Here is an 18,741-nt window from a genome sequence, read left to right on the forward strand (position 1 = left end):
TCATTCTGCTGCTCTCTCTTATTTTACCATACCATTCTCCTCATTTCTCTTACTTTAACAATTTTATCTTAATTCTCGTGTCATCTCATCCACCCATATTTTTATGGGATGGATGAAGTATTTTTTAATAATTTTATCCTTATTTTTCACCTATAAATAAGTCTTTCCCCATTTTTACCTAGGTTTAAGAATTTCATTTATTTCAATTACAGAATTTTTTTAATGATGTATCTCTTTTATTTATAGAGTAATCAACCCTCTATAAAAATCAATTAGTACTAAACTATTTATAAATAAATACAAATAATGTTTAAAAGGGAGTCAAGTCAATGCAATATGCCCTTTAAAGAGATAAGTAGGGAATGCAGCAAAGCAATACACAGAAATGTCCACCCTCACAATCTTGTTTCTCCTCCTCGTTTCTACAGCAGCAGAGGCCCAAACAAGATCATCCAACATCACCTTAGGCTCTTCCCTCACACCCACCTCCAACTCCTCCTGGCCTTCCCCCTCTGGTGTGTACGCCTTTGGATTCTTCCCCCTTCATGTTAACAGCTACGCTGTCGGCATCTTTCTTCCCAACAAAACCGTCGTCTGGACAGCAAATAGGGACACCAATCCAACCGTCCCTGACAATGTCGTCTCCCTGCTACTATCTGACGACGGCAGGCTAATCCTGCGCCGGAGGCAAGGCCCAGATGTAGAGGTCATCAGCCCCTCCACAATCATCGCGTCGGCATCAATGCTCGACAGCGGCAACTTTGTTCTCTACGATTCCGAGTCCAGAATCATCTGGCAGAGTTTCGACCACCCGACCAACATCCTCCTCCCCGGCCAGCGACTAACATCGGGGAAAGCGCTCTTCTCCAGTGCATCCGAGACCGACTACAGGAGAGGGATTTTCAAGCTGACGATGCAGGGGGATGGAAACCTTGTGCAGTATCCTGTCGACTCACCGAGCTTAGGGCCTTACGCTTACTATAACTCAGAAACAGACGGAGCAGGTGGTAATGTCTCTCTAGAGCTCGACAGCGATGGCCGCCTTTATCTTGTCAACAGTAGTTTGCCTCTGAAGAATATATCCAGTGGTGGATTCCCTACGCAGGGGTCGATCAATCTCATGAGGCTTGATGTCGGAGGAATTTTCAGCATCTACTCTCTGTCGCTTGGTAATCTCACCATGACCAGGAGATGGTCCTCCACGCTCGACAAATGTGATCCCAAAGGTTTTTGTGGAGTCAACTCCTTCTGCGTTCTGATGGATAATAAACCGGAATGTCCGTGTCTTCCCAGTTTCGTCAACGTTCAGTCTGGCAACAACACAGCTGGCTGTTCTAGAAACTTCGTAGCGCAGGGCTGTGCCAAAATTGACGATAGATTGAAATACGACATGAGAAGGGTCGAAAACTCAGAATGGGAGGATAACTCATATGAGAATTTGAATGTAATGAGCGAAGAAGAGTGCAGCAAAGCATGCCTCGATGACTGCAACTGCGAAGCAGCCTTCTTTAAAGACAACCAATGCAAAAAGCAGAAGCTTCCGTTAAGATTCGGCAGAAGGTCTATTGGAACCTCAAACATAGCTCTCGTTCGCGTGAGTACCACCACGGAGCCCAATATAGGAGGCAATTCCGACCATAACAGAATAATAAAAAAAGAGCAGCATATGGTGCTCCTCATCATCGGCATTGTGCTTATGTCTATAGGCCTCTTGGCCTTATCAATTTCTGTAATCTTTCATCACAAGAAACAGAAGAACTACAACAGGATCAATAAGGACGATGGAGCTAACTTTGTCGAGGGAATTTCGCTTCAAGCATTCACATTCGAGCATCTGTCCGAAGCAACAAAGGGCTTCAAGGAAGAGGTGGGGAGAGGAGCATCCGGAACAGTGTTCAAAGGGGTTCTTCAGAATGGCCAGAAAATGGTGGCAGTGAAGAGGTTGGAGAAAGAGTTCACACAAGGAGAGAGAGAGTTCCAGACAGAGCTGAAGACGATTGGGAAGATGTATCACCGAAACCTAGTCCGACTCCTCGGTTACTGTCTCGATGGAGCCCATAAACTGCTGGTGTTTGAGTACATGAGCAACGGCTCCCTTGCTGACATACTTTTCAATCAACAGAAACGGTTGAGCTGGGAGGAACGGATGGAGATCGCTCGAGATATATCGAGAGGGATACTATATCTGCACCAAGAGTGTGAGACACAGATTGTTCACTGTGATATAAAGCCACAGAACATACTTATGGACGAGAAGTGGTGCGCTAAGATATCTGATTTCGGGCTGGCAAAGCTCCTGAAACAAGATCAGACTAATACGTATAGTGGAATAAGAGGGACTAAGGGCTATGTTGCACCGGAGTGGTACCTGAAGCAGGCGATCACAGTGAAAGCAGATGTGTATAGCTTCGGAGTGATGCTGCTGGAGATCATATGCTGCAGGAAGTGCGTTGATTGGAGCAGGAGTGAGGATGAGGCGATTCTTGAGGAATGGGTTTACGACTGTTATTCATCGAGGAAGATTGGGAGTTTGGTTGGGGATGAGATGGTGGAGGAGAGGAAAGTAGAGAGGATGGTGAAGATAGGGATTTGGTGTGTGCAATATGATCCTTCGCTGCGCCCAACTATGAAGAAAGTTTTGCTAATGTTGGAGGGAACTGTCGAGATTCCGATACCTCCAAGTCCGAGTTCTTTCTTAAGTAGTACAATCTAGCTAGCTTAACTTACTTCGATTTTGCTCGTGTAATTTGTTTCTTTTTCTTTCTAATAATCTCAAGTATCTTGCTGGTTTTAATCTATATCATAATCCAAACCAAATCATTTCTCTAAAAACTAATTCAGCAACGTCACTCACATCAGATGAGATGAGATATCATTGAAAAAAATATTCTATACCAGAAATTAACTTAAAGTAAATAAAATTAGCCACAGACAATAAAAGTATATAAATTCTAATCACAGAATATCAAAATAGATAATTGTAAAAAAAACGTATGCATAACAAAATCTTACAATTTTGGTTTCTGCGCGATCGAAAGCTGCAGATGCTAGACGAAATTAGAATACAGAATCGCCGCCAATGGCTGCTTCTTCCACCTCAACATCCTCTTCGATTTCTCCGCGGATTGAATTAATTTGGGCAATCGCGTGAGCTTCAAATTTCGGGTGAAATATAACCTTGTGGTGGACGGTGATGATTGCGGCGGAGGCCGCGCGACGGAGAAACTGTGGCCGCGCAAACGCATCTGATTCAGGGGCGCTTTGTTTTTTTTTATTTTTTTTACCTTTTTTTACAGTATCAATTTTTGACATTACTTTGCAATTTTGCATTTCGGTTAAAACTACTAGTAGTACTACAATTAATATACTTTTAAACACTGGTTAGTGGGGAAGTATGGTATTTACAAGAGGGTCTCTTTTTAGCAATGTTTTAAAAACCGGACCGGCAAGCGAACCGGCGACGTTACTGGTTCACGGTTCAACCGGTCCAACCGGTCCAACCACCGGTCTAACCGTTTTACTGTTGCAAATATATATAAAAATATATTAAATTTAGTAAATGATTTACAATTAATAATATATCACAAAACATTAAACTTTATATAAAATTAGTGATGTATAAATATAAAAAATATTAAAATTTAGTAAATATAATCAGATATATATATTTAATATTAGTTAGTCTAGATAAAAAATTTAATATTTCATGTATTAAAATAGATAATGTTTATATTAATTTAAGAAAATTTATTTCATAAAATAATATATAATTAAATACGAATTAAGTACTTATTAATTAGTTTAGATAAGATTATTCATTAATATCAATAGCTAGGGTATATAAATTAAGTATGTAATATAAAAAATTTATTTATAGTAAATAATGAATCTTATATGGTACTAATAATAATATAGGTGGTAAGTAGAGCATCATTAAAATCTAAAGGATGATAATTATATATATTATAATTAACAATCATATTAAAGAATAATAAAATTAAAATGAATTATTAGTTTTTTAGATAAAATTAATGGTTAATGTATAAAAATATTTAATGTTCAAATTGTTCAATGAGCCCATGTGGTGGAGTGGTAGAGGTCTTCTTAACTAGAAGAGAGGTCATGAGTTCAACCTCTACCAACAACAAATTTTAAAAAATTTTGAAAAAAAAATAGAAAACCGGTTTCCGGTTCACGGTCCAACCGGTCCGACCGGCCGGTTCCACCGGTTCACGGCGGTTCAATGCAGTGGTGGTTTAAAGGGGTGAACCGGACCGGACTACCTACCGGTTCGCGGTCCGACCGGTCGAACCGGCCGGTCCGGTCCGGTTTTTAAAACATTGCTTTTTAGTCTTAGATTTTAAAATGAGTGAATGAGATTAAATTTTATGAATTTTAATAAACAGTAGACAAAATATCAACAAAATGGTAAGATCGTCATTCTGTTATCATATCATAATTTTCGTGTTTTTTTATATCAACATAGTGTATTACTAATATCAACACAATGACATGATTATTTAAGCACAAGTACACGAAAATATCAACACAGTTTTATTGAGATTTTACATGCATTATATTGAGATTTTTTGATGCATTTGTTTATAAAAAATCTGCTTATCAACATATACGAAAACTGAAATAAAAGTCATTAAATTTCATCATCCGAACGTCGTCGGAACATATGCAATTGAGATCTCGCTAGAATCCTTATAAAATTACCTTTAATTTGATATATTTTTTGCAAAAAAATAATTTAAATCGAGAGAATTATGTAAATTTAAAGTTTTAGGATATTTTTAATAAGAGAGATTGACATTAATACTCGTTAATTTTATTTAATAATTATTTAAATTTTAAATATAATTCACTTAGTATTATATCAACCACTAAATCTCCTAATTTAATAATTAAAAATTGATCTTAATTTTAATTTGCTAATTAGTTAGCAATTGATCACATCCCTTTATTAGAGGGGATGCATTTAAAAAGATAAAAAAATACCAGAAATAATAGTTTAATGAAAACATAAAAGAAAAAAAATAAAAAAATGAGTACGATTTATTTCAATTGCTGCATAATAATTAATACTCCCTCCATCCTTAATAAAAATAAACTATTTTCTTAATAATCCGTCTTTAGAAATTATGAACTTTCTAAATATAAACAAAACTAAGTAACGTGGAATTCACTATCTATTAACACTACTTCCATTTACATTTTCTTTTTCTTTTTTTTTTTAAAAAAATTAACTTCATATATTTATATCATATATATGAAGGAGGAAATTACAAATCAACTCCTATAACAAGGAGGAAAGACAAATTACGCCACCCAAGGTTCGAACTCAAGACCTCCAGGATGGACGCGATATCCAGCACCCTTTACCGCTAGGCCAAGGGGCTTGGATTACATTTTCTTTATCTCTCTTATTTTATAAATTTTATATTCAAACTCATACTCCAGTAAAAGTTTATATGTATCTGTGAGTGAGGGAGTAGTTAATTTGCATATAGTAGTATCCATGGCATACATAATATCTAAAAATTTGATAAAAATATCAGTAAGTGCAAAACAAAGATGAATATTTACTAGCGGGATTTGGTCATTTTTAATTCCCAAATGTAATCGTATCAAACCCCCAATCAAGAGTCGTTCTCCATGTGGATCCAAATTTCTTTAAGCCCATCACTGAATTAAAAAAGGCTTAGATTTTATATTGCCCAATCCAATATAAATGAATAATCAGGCCCAATACTTCAGTTAAAACAGCTATCGGAATTATTCAAATAAGCCCAAAGAAAAAGGATTTAAAATGGCCTAATCCCTTATCCCTCTACCCTACATGGATTACTGCATCTACATTTGCAGTTTACAACAGACTGATCCATGAAGCTAACCCTTACATTATTATATTAATCCATGCACATTCAAATCAAGAGTATATACTGTATCATATACAGTGATGGACTCATACGTGCTGAAATTTACTATGCTTATAAATTTATTGATGGATTTAATAGGTAGTTGAGACAACACATCATTTATTGCAACTAAAGATTATAGATAACTCTCTATATTGCCTATATGGCTATATATATGGAGTTGTTTCTCGTTTTATAACTTGCATCCGATTAGTAGATAGTGGAATCTCTAGCTTAGTATCACCTTCAAACATAAATATAGTACTACATTGTATCGGATAAACGAGTCATTTGTTTATTTTAGTTTTACGTTTGTGATTATTTGTAATTTGCATTTTTTCCCCTTTATTTTAGCATCAAGCTCATTTTCAATATTGCGTAATCCTTTCATTCCAAATTTGTGTCCAATATAAGTACCACCATTTCAGCAAAGCACAGCCAAATATCAACTTTAACAAACAAAAAAACTCGAAATTGCAATGTAGTAAAACATTTTCTTCAACACATGGTTTTCTCCTCGAAAGTGTGCAAAAGCTATATTTATCGAAGCTCCAAACTTAACCAGTTATTTTCTTCTATTTGAAACATTAATTTTCAACCATAATTCCTTGCCAAATTTATCAAAGCAATTTGCCAAAAAGTTCAATGTTACAACCATACCTTTGATATTTGCGACAAAGTTCTTTCCTTTGTTAATAAAAAGTTATAAATGAAAATTAGTAGTATATGTTAAAATAATAAGCAGGAAAGTTTAAAAAAATTCCAAGATTCTACGTAAATAGTCATATACCACGATTTAAAAAAAATATATTGCTTAGTCTAATTCTAATATACAAAAATTCTTTTCGTTTGCGGACTCGCCTACTATAGCAAAAAAATAAATAAAATCAAATTAGTAAAGTACGAAGTGAAACAGTATTAATTATGAATTAGATAAGTAATTTGCAAAGTAGTAAGTTTTTATAGTATATAAGAAATCGAGTTCCATGTTAAGGAGACCAAGTCAAATTTCTAGAATCTAGTGCTGTTAGTTTAACTTCAAAATGTAGGTCATTTAAAAAACAAGAGTGAACATTGATTTCCAAATCAAAGTCATGGAGTTAATATTTAAATAAAATAACTTGTATATTTCCAAGGCATTTCAGCCTAAGGCTTGACGCGGAGGAATCTTCCGCATCCACATTCTAATGCTCTATCTCTCGGTAATATTCTCCATGAGATGATCATCAATATCGTCACTAGCATAAATATCGATGATCCTTTACTACATGGAAAACGCGTGCCATTTTTTCCAAATTTGTGGATCAAGTGTAGTTAGTTTAACTACAGCTAAAAATTCAAAATGCAAACAACCGCAACTGGCACTACCACCATGTTGAGCACGTACCAACTATGTTATGTCGCGCCCCTGAGCATGTTGGTCAATGTAAAAGCACGCACTCACCATGTAGCATTTAATTTTTAATAATTCGAAAAAATTAGACTTTTTTTATCTTTAATTTTCACCTATAAATAAGTCGTTCCCCATTTTCATTTAGGGTTTAAGCATTTCATTTAATTAAATTATAGAGTTTTTAAATTTAATCATGTACTGAAACTTTTTATTTGTAGAGTAGTCAACCCTCTCCTTAGGGAGTCAAGTCAATGCAATATCCCCATTTAAATAGATAGATAATGAAAGCAGCAAAGCAATACACATACTAACAGAAATGTCCATCCTCACAATCTTGTTTCTCCTTCTTATTTCTACATCAACAGAAGCTCAAAGAAGATCCTCCAACATCACTGATGGAGTACGTACTAAACAAATACTAAACAAGCCCAACAGCAGTAAAGCCCAAGAAAGAGTATCAGTTCGGCATGGCTAAAGAGTATCAGTCCGGCATGACTCAAGAGTTCAGTTCGGCACAACCACAGAGTTCGGCCCCAGCCTACAGCTCGGTAAAAGCCAACCAATCAAACTCTGCTCTCTGGTCGGCATCAAGCTCTACTCTCAGATCGGCAAAAGCTGCTCGGCAATAATTCAGCAGTCCGGTCTCAGTATTCGACCGAACTAGGAAATAGTGGACTCATGCAAGATTTCCACCTCCGCTACACCGACGATCTATTTAGTGGTGTCAAGCAGTCATTAACTCATGCAGGATAGTGGACCCATGCAAGGTCGCCACGACCTCCACGACATCCACTACCTAATAAATGCTGCATGCCACGATCTTGGTTCAATGTATAAATAGAACCTAGGTCAGATAGATAAGCTCCTTCTGTTAACTTCTGTTAAGCTCTCTAGAGAGAAAATAGCAAATAGCAAGTCTGTATTGTTAGCTGTAGAAAACAGATCAAGCAATACAACTCTGCCCTCTTTTCTTCCCGTGGACGTAGATTTACCTCAGTAAATCGAACCACGTAAATCTCTGTGTGTTGATCTTCCTTTATTTTTACAAGCATTCATCACCATCAAAAATTCGCAGATTCATCACTGGCGCCGTCTGTGGGAACCAGAGAACCAAATTTGTGATAAAGCGAATTTTTGACCCTTTTTCCACCCCAAAAAAAAATGCATACCAGATCACATACCACCCGTAATACCGTTCGTGATCACCGTGAGGAAGCTAGTCCAGCTCGCAGGTCTGAAAAACGGCCTCGGGAGACATCTACCTCCGGTTCTCACGAGGAGGAACAAGCCACTCCAGGAGTCATCGCACCGAGTCTTCCCAGCAGCCCGATTTAAATGAAGCTGTCAAGCTGTTCTTGGCCGAGAAGCAGGAGGAGTTCTTAACCTTCCTGCAGAAGAGCCAACAGCTGGAGAAGACAACGGCGGATTCTCCCTCCTCATCCAGACATGAAAGTCACTACCGCAGTAGTGACGTGTCTTCCAGGAGAAAGAATCCTCAACCCCGACATGTTCCAGTTCCTCCTCGGTACCGGAACCACAGGAGAACTCCATCTCCTCCGTACCGAAGAGATGTCGGGTTCGCCATGTACGGAGTATTAAAGACTCCGTTCTCGGACGACATCACCCGAACTCCTTTGCCGCGGAACTACCGGACACCGTCAATGACTTATGACGGGCTAGAGGATCCACATGACTTCTTGGGACGCTATCAATATAATATGGCGAACCAGGGTCTCAATGAGGTCCATATGTGCAAGCTGTTCCCCGAGCTGCTCATCGGGAACGCCAGAAGGTGGTTCGACAGCCTTCCTCAAGGCAGCATTAGATCCTACCGAGATCTAATGGATGCCTTCCACAGGAGGTTCTTTCAGAAAGCAGAAGCCCGGATCACTTCGGCTCAGCTGCTTTCTATACGTCAAGGTCGCGACGAAAAGATCAGCGACTTCCTGACGAGATTCCATAAGGAATGCCTACAAGTAGATAATCTCAATGATCTACTTGTCATTTCGGCATTCCAAAATGGAATCCTGCCCGGAGCTCTCTACAGAAAGCTCGTGGAGTGCGGTCCGCAAACAGCTCAAGAAATGTGGGACATTGCGGACCAGTTTTCCCGTGCGGATGAGGCAGACCGTCGAAAACGGTCTTTAGACAGCTCATCCCGAGGAGACGAAAAGAAGCCCGATCATAGCGATCAGAGGCTTCCTCGCCGAACTCCTTTTGAAAGAATTCAAAGGGCACCGGTACAAGGCAGATTGGGACCACGTCTCAATCCTGAGAAGCCGCCCGCTCAGTTCGTACCCTTAAACAAGTCAAGAGCGGAAATTTTCGAACTACATTCCGATATGTTCGAAAAACCAAGGCGGATGACGAAATCGGCCGCGCGCCGACCTCAGGATCAATTTTGCTCCTTCCATCAAACCCACGGTCACGATACCGAGGAGTGCCGAAATTTGGCTGCAGGTATTGATGTTCTTGTGAAAACAGGAATGTTAGAAAAATACCAAAGCAAGCAGCCGAAAAAGAACAAAAAGCAGAGAGGTGCGAACTGCAATCCTCAGGATCCGAAAAGGCATGAGGATCCCGAAGACGACGACGAGCCGCAATATGATGGAGTAATCCTGACTATTGATGCTCTCCCTACCGGGAAGACTAAGTCGTCCCTAAAAGCAGAACGCAGAGGTTCCAATCAAGAGGAGCCAACACATAAAAGGCTGAAAAAAGACGAAGTGATTACATTTTCAGATGCCGATCCCGTCCCCGCCATCTCTCCTCACCAAGACGCTATTGTCATTCAAGCCGGAGTGGCAAACAAACTGATCCACAGAGTATTTGTGGATACAGGAGCGTCAGTCAGCATTCTTTTTAAAGAATGTTTCGATAAAATGGAAGTGGATCCAGCTCGGCTCAGTCCGGCTCCACTTCCTCTGAAAAGTTTCGCCCAGGAGGACACCCGCCCTGAAGGTATTATCAGCCTTCCGATCACGGTGGGAAAAGCGCCTACAAGCTCCAATACGATGATCGAGTTCTTTGTGGTGAAAGCTCGGTCCCCGTACAACATCATCCTGGGGAGAGACTGGCTCAACACAGTTCGGGCCGTTTGCTCTACTTATCACCTCACCATCAAGATCCCTACTAAAGGAGGGATAGCGGTCATCCGAGGTGACCAAAAGAGAGCAAAGGAATGTCTACAAATTGCGCTTAGAAGTGCCGAGCAGTCAGATCGGCACCACCAAGCATAGCAATCACAGCAGCCGGAGTCAGAGGCGATGACCGAAGCCATACCGGAGCCGAACTCGATGACAGTTCAGCTGTACGAAGACGATCCATCCAGAACGGTTAAGATCGGCTTCGCGGGAACGCCCCTACTTCGGGAAAAAAACCATCCAGCTCCTCAAGGAGTATAAAGACGTCTTTGCATGGTCTCCGTTGGACATGACCGGAGTGCCCCCCGAGGTAATCACTCATCGGTTAAATATTGATCCTTCGGTCCGGCCGATAAAACAGAAGCAAAGACTCTTTGCGGCAGAACGAAGTCAAGTCATCCATGACGAAGTCCGTCAATTATTGAAGGCGGATGTGTTATTCGAAGTGAAGTATCCTTCGTGGGTGGCCAATCCTGTCATGATCAAGAAAAAGGAAGGAGGATGGCGGATGTGCATAGATTTCACCGATCTAAACAAGCACTGTCCTAAAGATTGCTATCCCCTTCCGAATATAGATAAAAAAGTAGAAGCTTTGATCGGCTTCGAAATTTTCTGTTTTCTTGATTTATACAAAGGATATCACCAAGTATTGATGGATGAGAGTGACGCTCCGAAAACAGCTTTCATTACCGATTTCGGCATTTTCGCTTATAAAAAGATGCCATTCGGTTTAAAGAATGCCGGAGCAACTTATCAAAGGATGGTAGACAAGCTTTTTCGGCACCTAATCGGAAAGCAGGTTGAAGTGTATGTTGACGATATAGTCGTCAAAAGCAAAAGCACTTCGGAGTACGAGCTCAACCTCCAGTCCACTCTCAACGTGCTCAAGAAAGCCAACCTCAAACTTAATCCCCAAAAGTGTACCTTTTTGGTAGATTCGGGAAAGTTTCTGGGTTGTTGGGTTTCAAAGGACGGACTCAAGGCAAACCCCTCAAAAGTTCAAGTCGTTCAGAACATGGCAATGCCGAAGTCCATACATGACGTGCAAAGGCTAACCGGATGTCTAGCCGCACTGAATCGATTCCTTTCCCAAGCAGCCGAAAAGCAACTGCCGTTCTTCAAGGTGTTGAAAAAGGCACCAAAGTTCGAGTGGGGAGCCGAGCAGAAAAAGGCCTTTGACGAGCTCAAAAGTTATCTAGCCGAGCTTCCTATTCTCTCTGCTCCAACCGAAGCCGAAGTAATATTCTTATACTTAGCGGCATCAGATCAAACCATCAGCGCGGTGCTTGTACGAGAAGAAGGCCTAAAGCAGTTTCCCATCTACTTTACAAGCCGAGCATTAAGAGGTCCAAAAACAAGGTATCAACCTCTGGAAAAAATTGCTCTGGCATTAGTAAATGCAGCAAGGAGACTGCGGCCATACTTCTATGCTCACAAGGTATGCGTCTTAACCGATCTGCCTCTTCGGCAAGTTTTGACCAAGCCAGAAGCATCAGGCAGAATCGCCAAATGGGCCATAGAGCTAGGAGAACACTCAATCGAGTACCTACCTCGGAAAGCCATCAAGGGACAAGCCTTGGCAGATTTTCTTACAGAAGCCAAGTTCGATCAAGCAATCCCTGTCATTGCCGAACAGAAAAAGTCTGCCAATGCCGAACTAGCACAGCCCTTGGAATCCGAAGTAGAGCCGCCAGACTGCTGGAGCGGATTCGTAGACGGAGCTTCAAACAAGATGGGAAGTGGAGCTGGTATTTTACTCGTCGCTCCCGATGGACACGAGGTAACCTATTCACTTCGTTTCCTATTCCCCACTACTAATAATGAAGCCGAGTACGAAGCCCTCCTGGCCGGACTCCAGTTAGCGCAAAGTCTGCTCGTCAAATCTCTCAAAGTCCATTGTGATTCACAAGTCATAGTAAATCACATGTTGGGTACAAGTGAAGCTCGTGACGAGAGAATGAAGAAGTATTTGGACAAAGCGCAAAGCATCAGCCGAAGTTTCTCCTATTTTCGGATAATCCGCGTTCCCAGAGCGGAAAATAGCCGAGCAGATACCTTAAGTAAGTTGGCCTCAGATCCGAGCTCAAAGGCGGAAGAATTAATGCATCGAAGCATTGATGAAGCCGAGGTACATTCAGTATCCAGCTCGCCGAACTGGATGACGCCGATCTTGCAGTATCTGGATCAAGGACAACTGCCCGAAGATAAGAGAGAAGCTCGGAAGATCACGTGCCGAGCACTTCGGTACGAACTTCATGAAAGAGTCCTCTTTAGAAAGTCTTACCTCCAGCCGTTATTGCGGTGCGTAGGACCAGAAGAGACGGACTACATCCTCAGAGAAGTTCATGAAGGATCGTGCGGCAGCCACATCGGAGCTAGAGCTTTAGCTAAAAAAGTTCTAAGATGGGGATATTATTGGCCAACCTTGGTACAAGAAGCAGTGCAGCTCGTCAAGACCTGCCCGAAGTGCCAAATCCATGCAAATATCCCAAGGATGCCGCAGACCGATCTATCCACTATGCAGAGCCCTTGGCCTTTCATGCAATGGGGCATAGACATAGTGGGACCACTTCCTCAAGCTCCTCGGCAAATGAAATTCCTAATCGTTGCCGTGGACTACTTTACGAAGTGGGTGGAAGCTGAACCATTAGCTACGATAACGAGCTCGAAGGCATTGGATTTCGTCTGGAAGAACATAGTGTGCCGATTTGGCATACCCCACATCCTCATCTCGGATAACGGGACTCAGTTCACCGACAAGACGTTCAAGAATTGGTGCCAAGAGCTGAATATTCAACAGCGGTTCACTTCGGTCTCTCATCCACAAGCAAACGGACAAACGGAGGTAACAAATCGTATCCTGGTGAAAGGGTTAAAAGCTCGGTTAGAACAAGCCAAAGGACAATGGGTAGAAAATCTCCCTCAAGTCCTATGGTCCTACCGAACTACACCCACAACCTCCAACGGTGAAACTCCGTACAGCCTTGTGTACGGCACTGAAGCCGTAATTCCGGTGGAGATCGGCGTACCCAGTCCCCGAACTCTAAATTTCTCCTCAGAAATGAATGACGACGGACTGAGAGCCGAGCTAGATCTTGCCGAAGAAAGAAGAGAATTGGCATGCATAAAAGCAGCCAAGTACAAGGAGCAAGTAGCCCGATATTACAACCAAAGGGTGAAGAAGCTGCAATTTCAAGTGGGAGATCTCGTCTTGAGAAACAACGAAGTAAGCCGAGCAGAAAAGCTGGGCAAGCTCGAACCCACATGGGAAGGTCCGTATCGGGTGTCAGAAGTCCTCGGCAAAGGGTCTTACAAATTGGCTCACATGTCAGGAGAACAGGTACCCCGAACATGGCACATTTCCAACCTCAAGAAGTTTCATTTGTAAGAGACAGTCCGGTCAGTCAGTCTTGAGTCCTGTCCGGTCAATATGCTTTATTTGGTTTGCTTGATCTTTGTTTCTCTATGTGCTTTTTATTTGCCTCTATGCGTTTTGTCTATGTGTTTTGTCTGTCTCTGTGCGTGTCGTCTCTTACAAATGTTACTGAGGTATCTTGTTCTTCGAAGGCTGATCCCCTTCTTAGAACATATATAAGCTAACGATTGTAAGTCAAAGCTTCTACAGAAGATACAAGACCACAATTCAGCTTAAACAAGCAGTTCGTCTGAAACGAGCTGCAACAAGCCAACGATTGTGAGTCAAAGCTTCTACAGAAGATACAAGACCACAATTCAGCTTAAACAAGCAGTTCGTCTGAAACGAGCTGCAATAAGCCAACGATTGTGAAGTCCAAGCTTCTAAAGAGGATACAAGACCACAATTCGGCTTAAAAATCAAGCACTTCGTCTGAAACGAACTGCAACAAAAGTCTGATTCTCGCGATAAAACTTGCCTGAATTAGGACTAGGGAAAGTCCGATCCACGCGATAAAACTCGCCGAATTAGGACAAGGGAAAGTCCGATCCCCAAATTAGGACAACGGAAAGTTCGATCCGAGCGATAAAACTCGCCAAATTAGGACACAAACCAAGTCCGGTCAAAGAAGAGTTCACTTCATCAGACCGAGGACAAACATCAACTTACCCCGTACCTTTATCCAGAATGCCGAAGTGATTCACTTCACTTTTCGGGGGGGGTAGTGATGGAGTACGTACTAAACAAATACTAAACAAGCCCAACAGCAGTAAAGCCCAAGAAAGAGTATCAGTTCGGCATGGCTAAAGAGTATCAGTCCGGCATGACTCAAGAGTTCAGTTCGGCACAACCACAGAGTTCGGCCCCAGCCTACAGCTCGGTAAAAGCCAACCAATCAAACTCTGCTCTCTGGTCGGCATCAAGCTCTACTCTCAGATCGGCAAAAGCTGCTCGGCAATAATTCAGCAGTCCGGTCTCAGTATTCGACCGAACTAGGAAATAGTGGACTCATGCAAGATTTCCACCTCCGCTACACCGACGATCTATTTAGTGGTGTCAAGCAGTCATTAACTCATGCAGGATAGTGGACCCATGCAAGGTCGCCACGACCTCCACGACATCCACTACCTAATAAATGCTGCATGCCACGATCTTGGTTCAATGTATAAATAGAACCTAGGTCAGATAGATAAGCTCCTTCTGTTAACTTCTGTTAAGCTCTCTAGAGAGAAAATAGCAAATAGCAAGTCTGTATTGTTAGCTGTAGAAAACAGATCAAGCAATACAACTCTGCCCTCTTTTCTTCCCGTGGACGTAGATTTACCTCAGTAAATCGAACCACGTAAATCTCTGTGTGTTGATCTTCCTTTATTTTTACAAGCATTCATCACCATCAAAAATTCGCAGATTCATCAATCACCTTAGGCTCTTCCCTCACACCCACCTCCAACTCCTCCTGGTCATCCCCATCCGGTGTGTACGCCTTCGGATTCTTCCCCCATCACGTCGACAGCTATGCTGTTGGCATCTTTCTTCCCGAAAAAACTGTTGTCTGGACAGCAAACAGGGACACCAATCCAACCGTCCCTGACGACGTCGTCTCCCTGCTACTATCTACTGATGGCAGGCTAATCCTGCGCCGGAGGCAAGGCCCAGATGTAGAAGTCATCAGCCCCTCCACAACCATCGCGTCAGCGTCAATGCTCGACAACGGCAACTTTATTCTCTACGATTCCAATTCCAGAATCATCTGGCAAAGCTTTGACCACCCTACCAACACCCTCCTACAGGGCCAGCGCCTCCCGCCAGGGAAAGTGCTCTTCTCCAGCGCCTCTGAGACCGACTATGGGAGAGGGATTTTCAAGCTGTCGATGCAGGGCGATGGAAACCTTGTGCAGTATCCTGTCATTTCCCCGAGCTCAGCGGCATACGCTTACTATTCCACAGGCACAGCCGGAGCAGGTGGTAATGTCTCTCTCAACCTTGACAGCGACGGTCGTCTTTATCTACTCAACGGTAGCTTGCCTCTGCGGAATATATCCCGTGGTAGATTCCCTACGCAGGGATCCATCAATCTCATGAGGCTTGATGTTGGAGGAATCTTCCGCATCTACTCTCTCTCTCTCGGTAATCTCACCATGACCAGGAGATGGTCCACTACAGACGACGAGTGTGTTCCCATAGGTTTCTGCGGAGTCAACGCCTTTTGTATTCTGATGGATAATGCTGCGGAATGTCGGTGTCTTCCCGGTTTTGTCTACGTTCAGTCCGGCAACAACACAGCTGGCTGTTCTAGAAACTTCGTAGCGCAGGGCTGTGCCAAAATTGACGATAGATTGAAATACGACATGAGAAGGGTCGAAAACTCAGAATGGGAGGATAACTCGTACGAGATTTGGGATGTGATGAGTGAAGAAGAGTGCAGCAAAGCATGCCTCGATGACTGCAACTGCGAAGCAGCCTTCTTTAAAGACAGCCAATGCAGAAAACAGAGGCTTCCATTAAGATTCGGTAGAAGGTCTATGGGAAACTCAAACATAGCTCTCGTTCGCGTCAGTACAACCACGGAGCCCAATATAGGAGGCAATTCCGACCACAAAAGCATTATCAAGAAAGAGCGGCGTGTAGACATCCTAATCATCGGCATTGTGCTTATGTCAATAGGCGTCTTGGCATTGTTAATTTCTGTGATCTTCGCTCACAAGAAGCGGAAGAGCTACAATAAGATCAGTATCCAAGATGGTGCTAACTTTGTGGAGGGCATTTCGCTGAAAGTGTTCACATTTGAACATTTGTCCGAAGCAACAAATGGCTTTAAGGAAGAGCTGGGGAGAGGAGCGTCGGGCACAGTGTTCAAAGGGGTTCTGCAGAATGGCCAGAAAATGGTGGCGGTGAAGAGGTTGGAGAAGGAATTCGCACAAGGAGAGATAGAGTTCCAGACAGAATTGAAGACGATTGGGAAGATGTATCACAAGAACCTAGTCCGGCTCCTAGGTTACTGCCTCGACGGAGACCACAAACTGCTGGTGTTTGAGTACATGAGCAACGGATCCCTCGCTGACATACTTTTCAATAAAGAGAAACAGCCAAGCTGGGAGGAACGGATGGAGATCACTCGTGATATATCTAGAGGGATTTTGTACCTGCACGAAGAGTGCGTGACGCAGATCATTCACTGCGATATAAAGCCTCAGAACATACTCATGGACGGGAATTGGTGCGCTAAGATATCGGACTTTTGGCTGGCGAAGCACCTAAAACAAGATCAGACTAATACGTATACCGGGATAAGAGGTACTAAGGGATATGTTGCACCAGAGTGGTACCAAAAGCAGGCGATCACGGTGAAAGCAGATGTATATAGCTTTGGAGTGATGCTGTTGGAGATCATATGCTGTAGGAAGTGCGTTGATTGGAGTAGGAATGAGGATGAGGCGATTCTTGAGGAATGGGTTTACGACTGTTATGCAACGGGAAAGATTGGGAGTCTGGTTGAGGACGAGATGGTAGAGGAGAGGAAAGTGGAGAGGATGGTGAAGATAGGGATATGGTGTGTGCAATATGATCCGTCGCTGCGTCCAACTATGAAGAAAGTTCTGCTAATGTTGGAGGGAACTGTCGACATTCCAATACCTCCAAATCCTTCTTCTTTCTTAAGTTCAATCTAACTTAACTTACTCCGACTGTGCTCTAATGTAATTTGTTTTCTTTTTCTTTCTAATAATCTCTTGTATCTTGCTGGTCTAAATCTATATCAATTATCATAATTCAGCAAGCATCACTAACATCAATTGAGATGAGATATTATTGAAAAAAGTACTTTCAATACAAGAAATTAACTTAAGTAAATATAATTAGCCACGGAATAAAAGTATATAAATTCTAATCACAGAATATCAAAATAGATAATTGTAAAAAAAACGTATGCATAACAAAATCTTACTATTTGGATTTCTGCGCGATCGCAAGATGCCGCGCGACGGGGAAACTGTGGTCGCTGTTGGCAATCATATCAGGGGAAAGGGGTCGCTTTGGGGATTGATTGTACATTGTGTTTTTATATTTTTCAGAGTTTTTTGAGAGATAATAGTATATCAATTTTTAATATACTGGTTAGTGGAGTGTGGTATTTATGAGAGGGGATGCATTTAATAAAGTTAAAAAGACTAAAAAGTAGAAACAATTAGTAATGTCGACATAAAAGGAAAAATTTTTTTTAAAAATGAATACTACGATTTATTCCAATTGCATTATAATACTCTTTCATTCCATAATACTAGTCATTTTTTATTTTAAACCTTCTATAATAATAGAGTTATTTCTTTTTATAGTAAAAAGTACTAACACATTTTTCCACTCTTATTTTTCTCTCTTTTATTATATTATCTCTACTTTTTTTCCCCTCTTACTTTATTATTTTATTACAACACATTAAATAATTTTTTTCTTAATTTCTATGTCGGAAAGAAATATCTCTACTACTATGGAACAAATGGAGTAGTTAATTTGTATCTAGTATCCATGGAATATATCATTTTTTAATTATTAATATCTACAAATTTGAAATACTATCGTCTATTTACCTGTTGATAATAAAATCAGCAAGTATAAATTAAAGTGAAACATTACTAATGGGTTTTGGTCGTTTAAAGTAATGCAAGGAATATGACCTCTTCCGTAGATGGTACGGAAATTTATGCAATTTATTTGTAAGTGAAGTGGAGAGTAAAGCAAGAGAAGTGCAATATAGGTAGAGAGAAAATTGTTTCTATTTTTATAATGAGTCATCTTGATTGGAATAAATTAAAAAGAAAAGTGAGTCATCTTAAATGGACAAGAAATAGTACTTATTAATATGGTAAAAAC

The 18,741-nt window shown here is 41.4% G+C and overlaps 2 protein-coding genes across 2 annotated transcripts; both read left to right on the forward strand.

The window, feature by feature from the left end:
- The first annotated feature begins 92 nt into the window (after positions 1-92).
- On the forward strand, positions 93-2,832 carry LOC121765728 (G-type lectin S-receptor-like serine/threonine-protein kinase LECRK3). Its single transcript, XM_042161935.1, has one exon. The coding sequence runs from the start codon at positions 386-388 to the stop codon at positions 2,711-2,713; it is 2,328 nt and encodes a 775-aa protein (XP_042017869.1). The 5' UTR covers positions 93-385; the 3' UTR covers positions 2,714-2,832.
- A 12,743-nt stretch (positions 2,833-15,575) lies between these two features.
- Positions 15,576-17,543, forward strand: LOC121764476 (G-type lectin S-receptor-like serine/threonine-protein kinase LECRK3). The gene has a single exon (XM_042160489.1). The coding sequence runs from the start codon at positions 15,576-15,578 to the stop codon at positions 17,541-17,543; it is 1,968 nt and encodes a 655-aa protein (XP_042016423.1).
- The last annotated feature ends 1,198 nt before the right edge of the window (positions 17,544-18,741 follow it).

Source organism: Salvia splendens, chromosome 14, assembly GCF_004379255.2.
Source record: "Salvia splendens isolate huo1 chromosome 14, SspV2, whole genome shotgun sequence".
Taxonomy (NCBI): domain Eukaryota; kingdom Viridiplantae; phylum Streptophyta; class Magnoliopsida; order Lamiales; family Lamiaceae; genus Salvia; species Salvia splendens.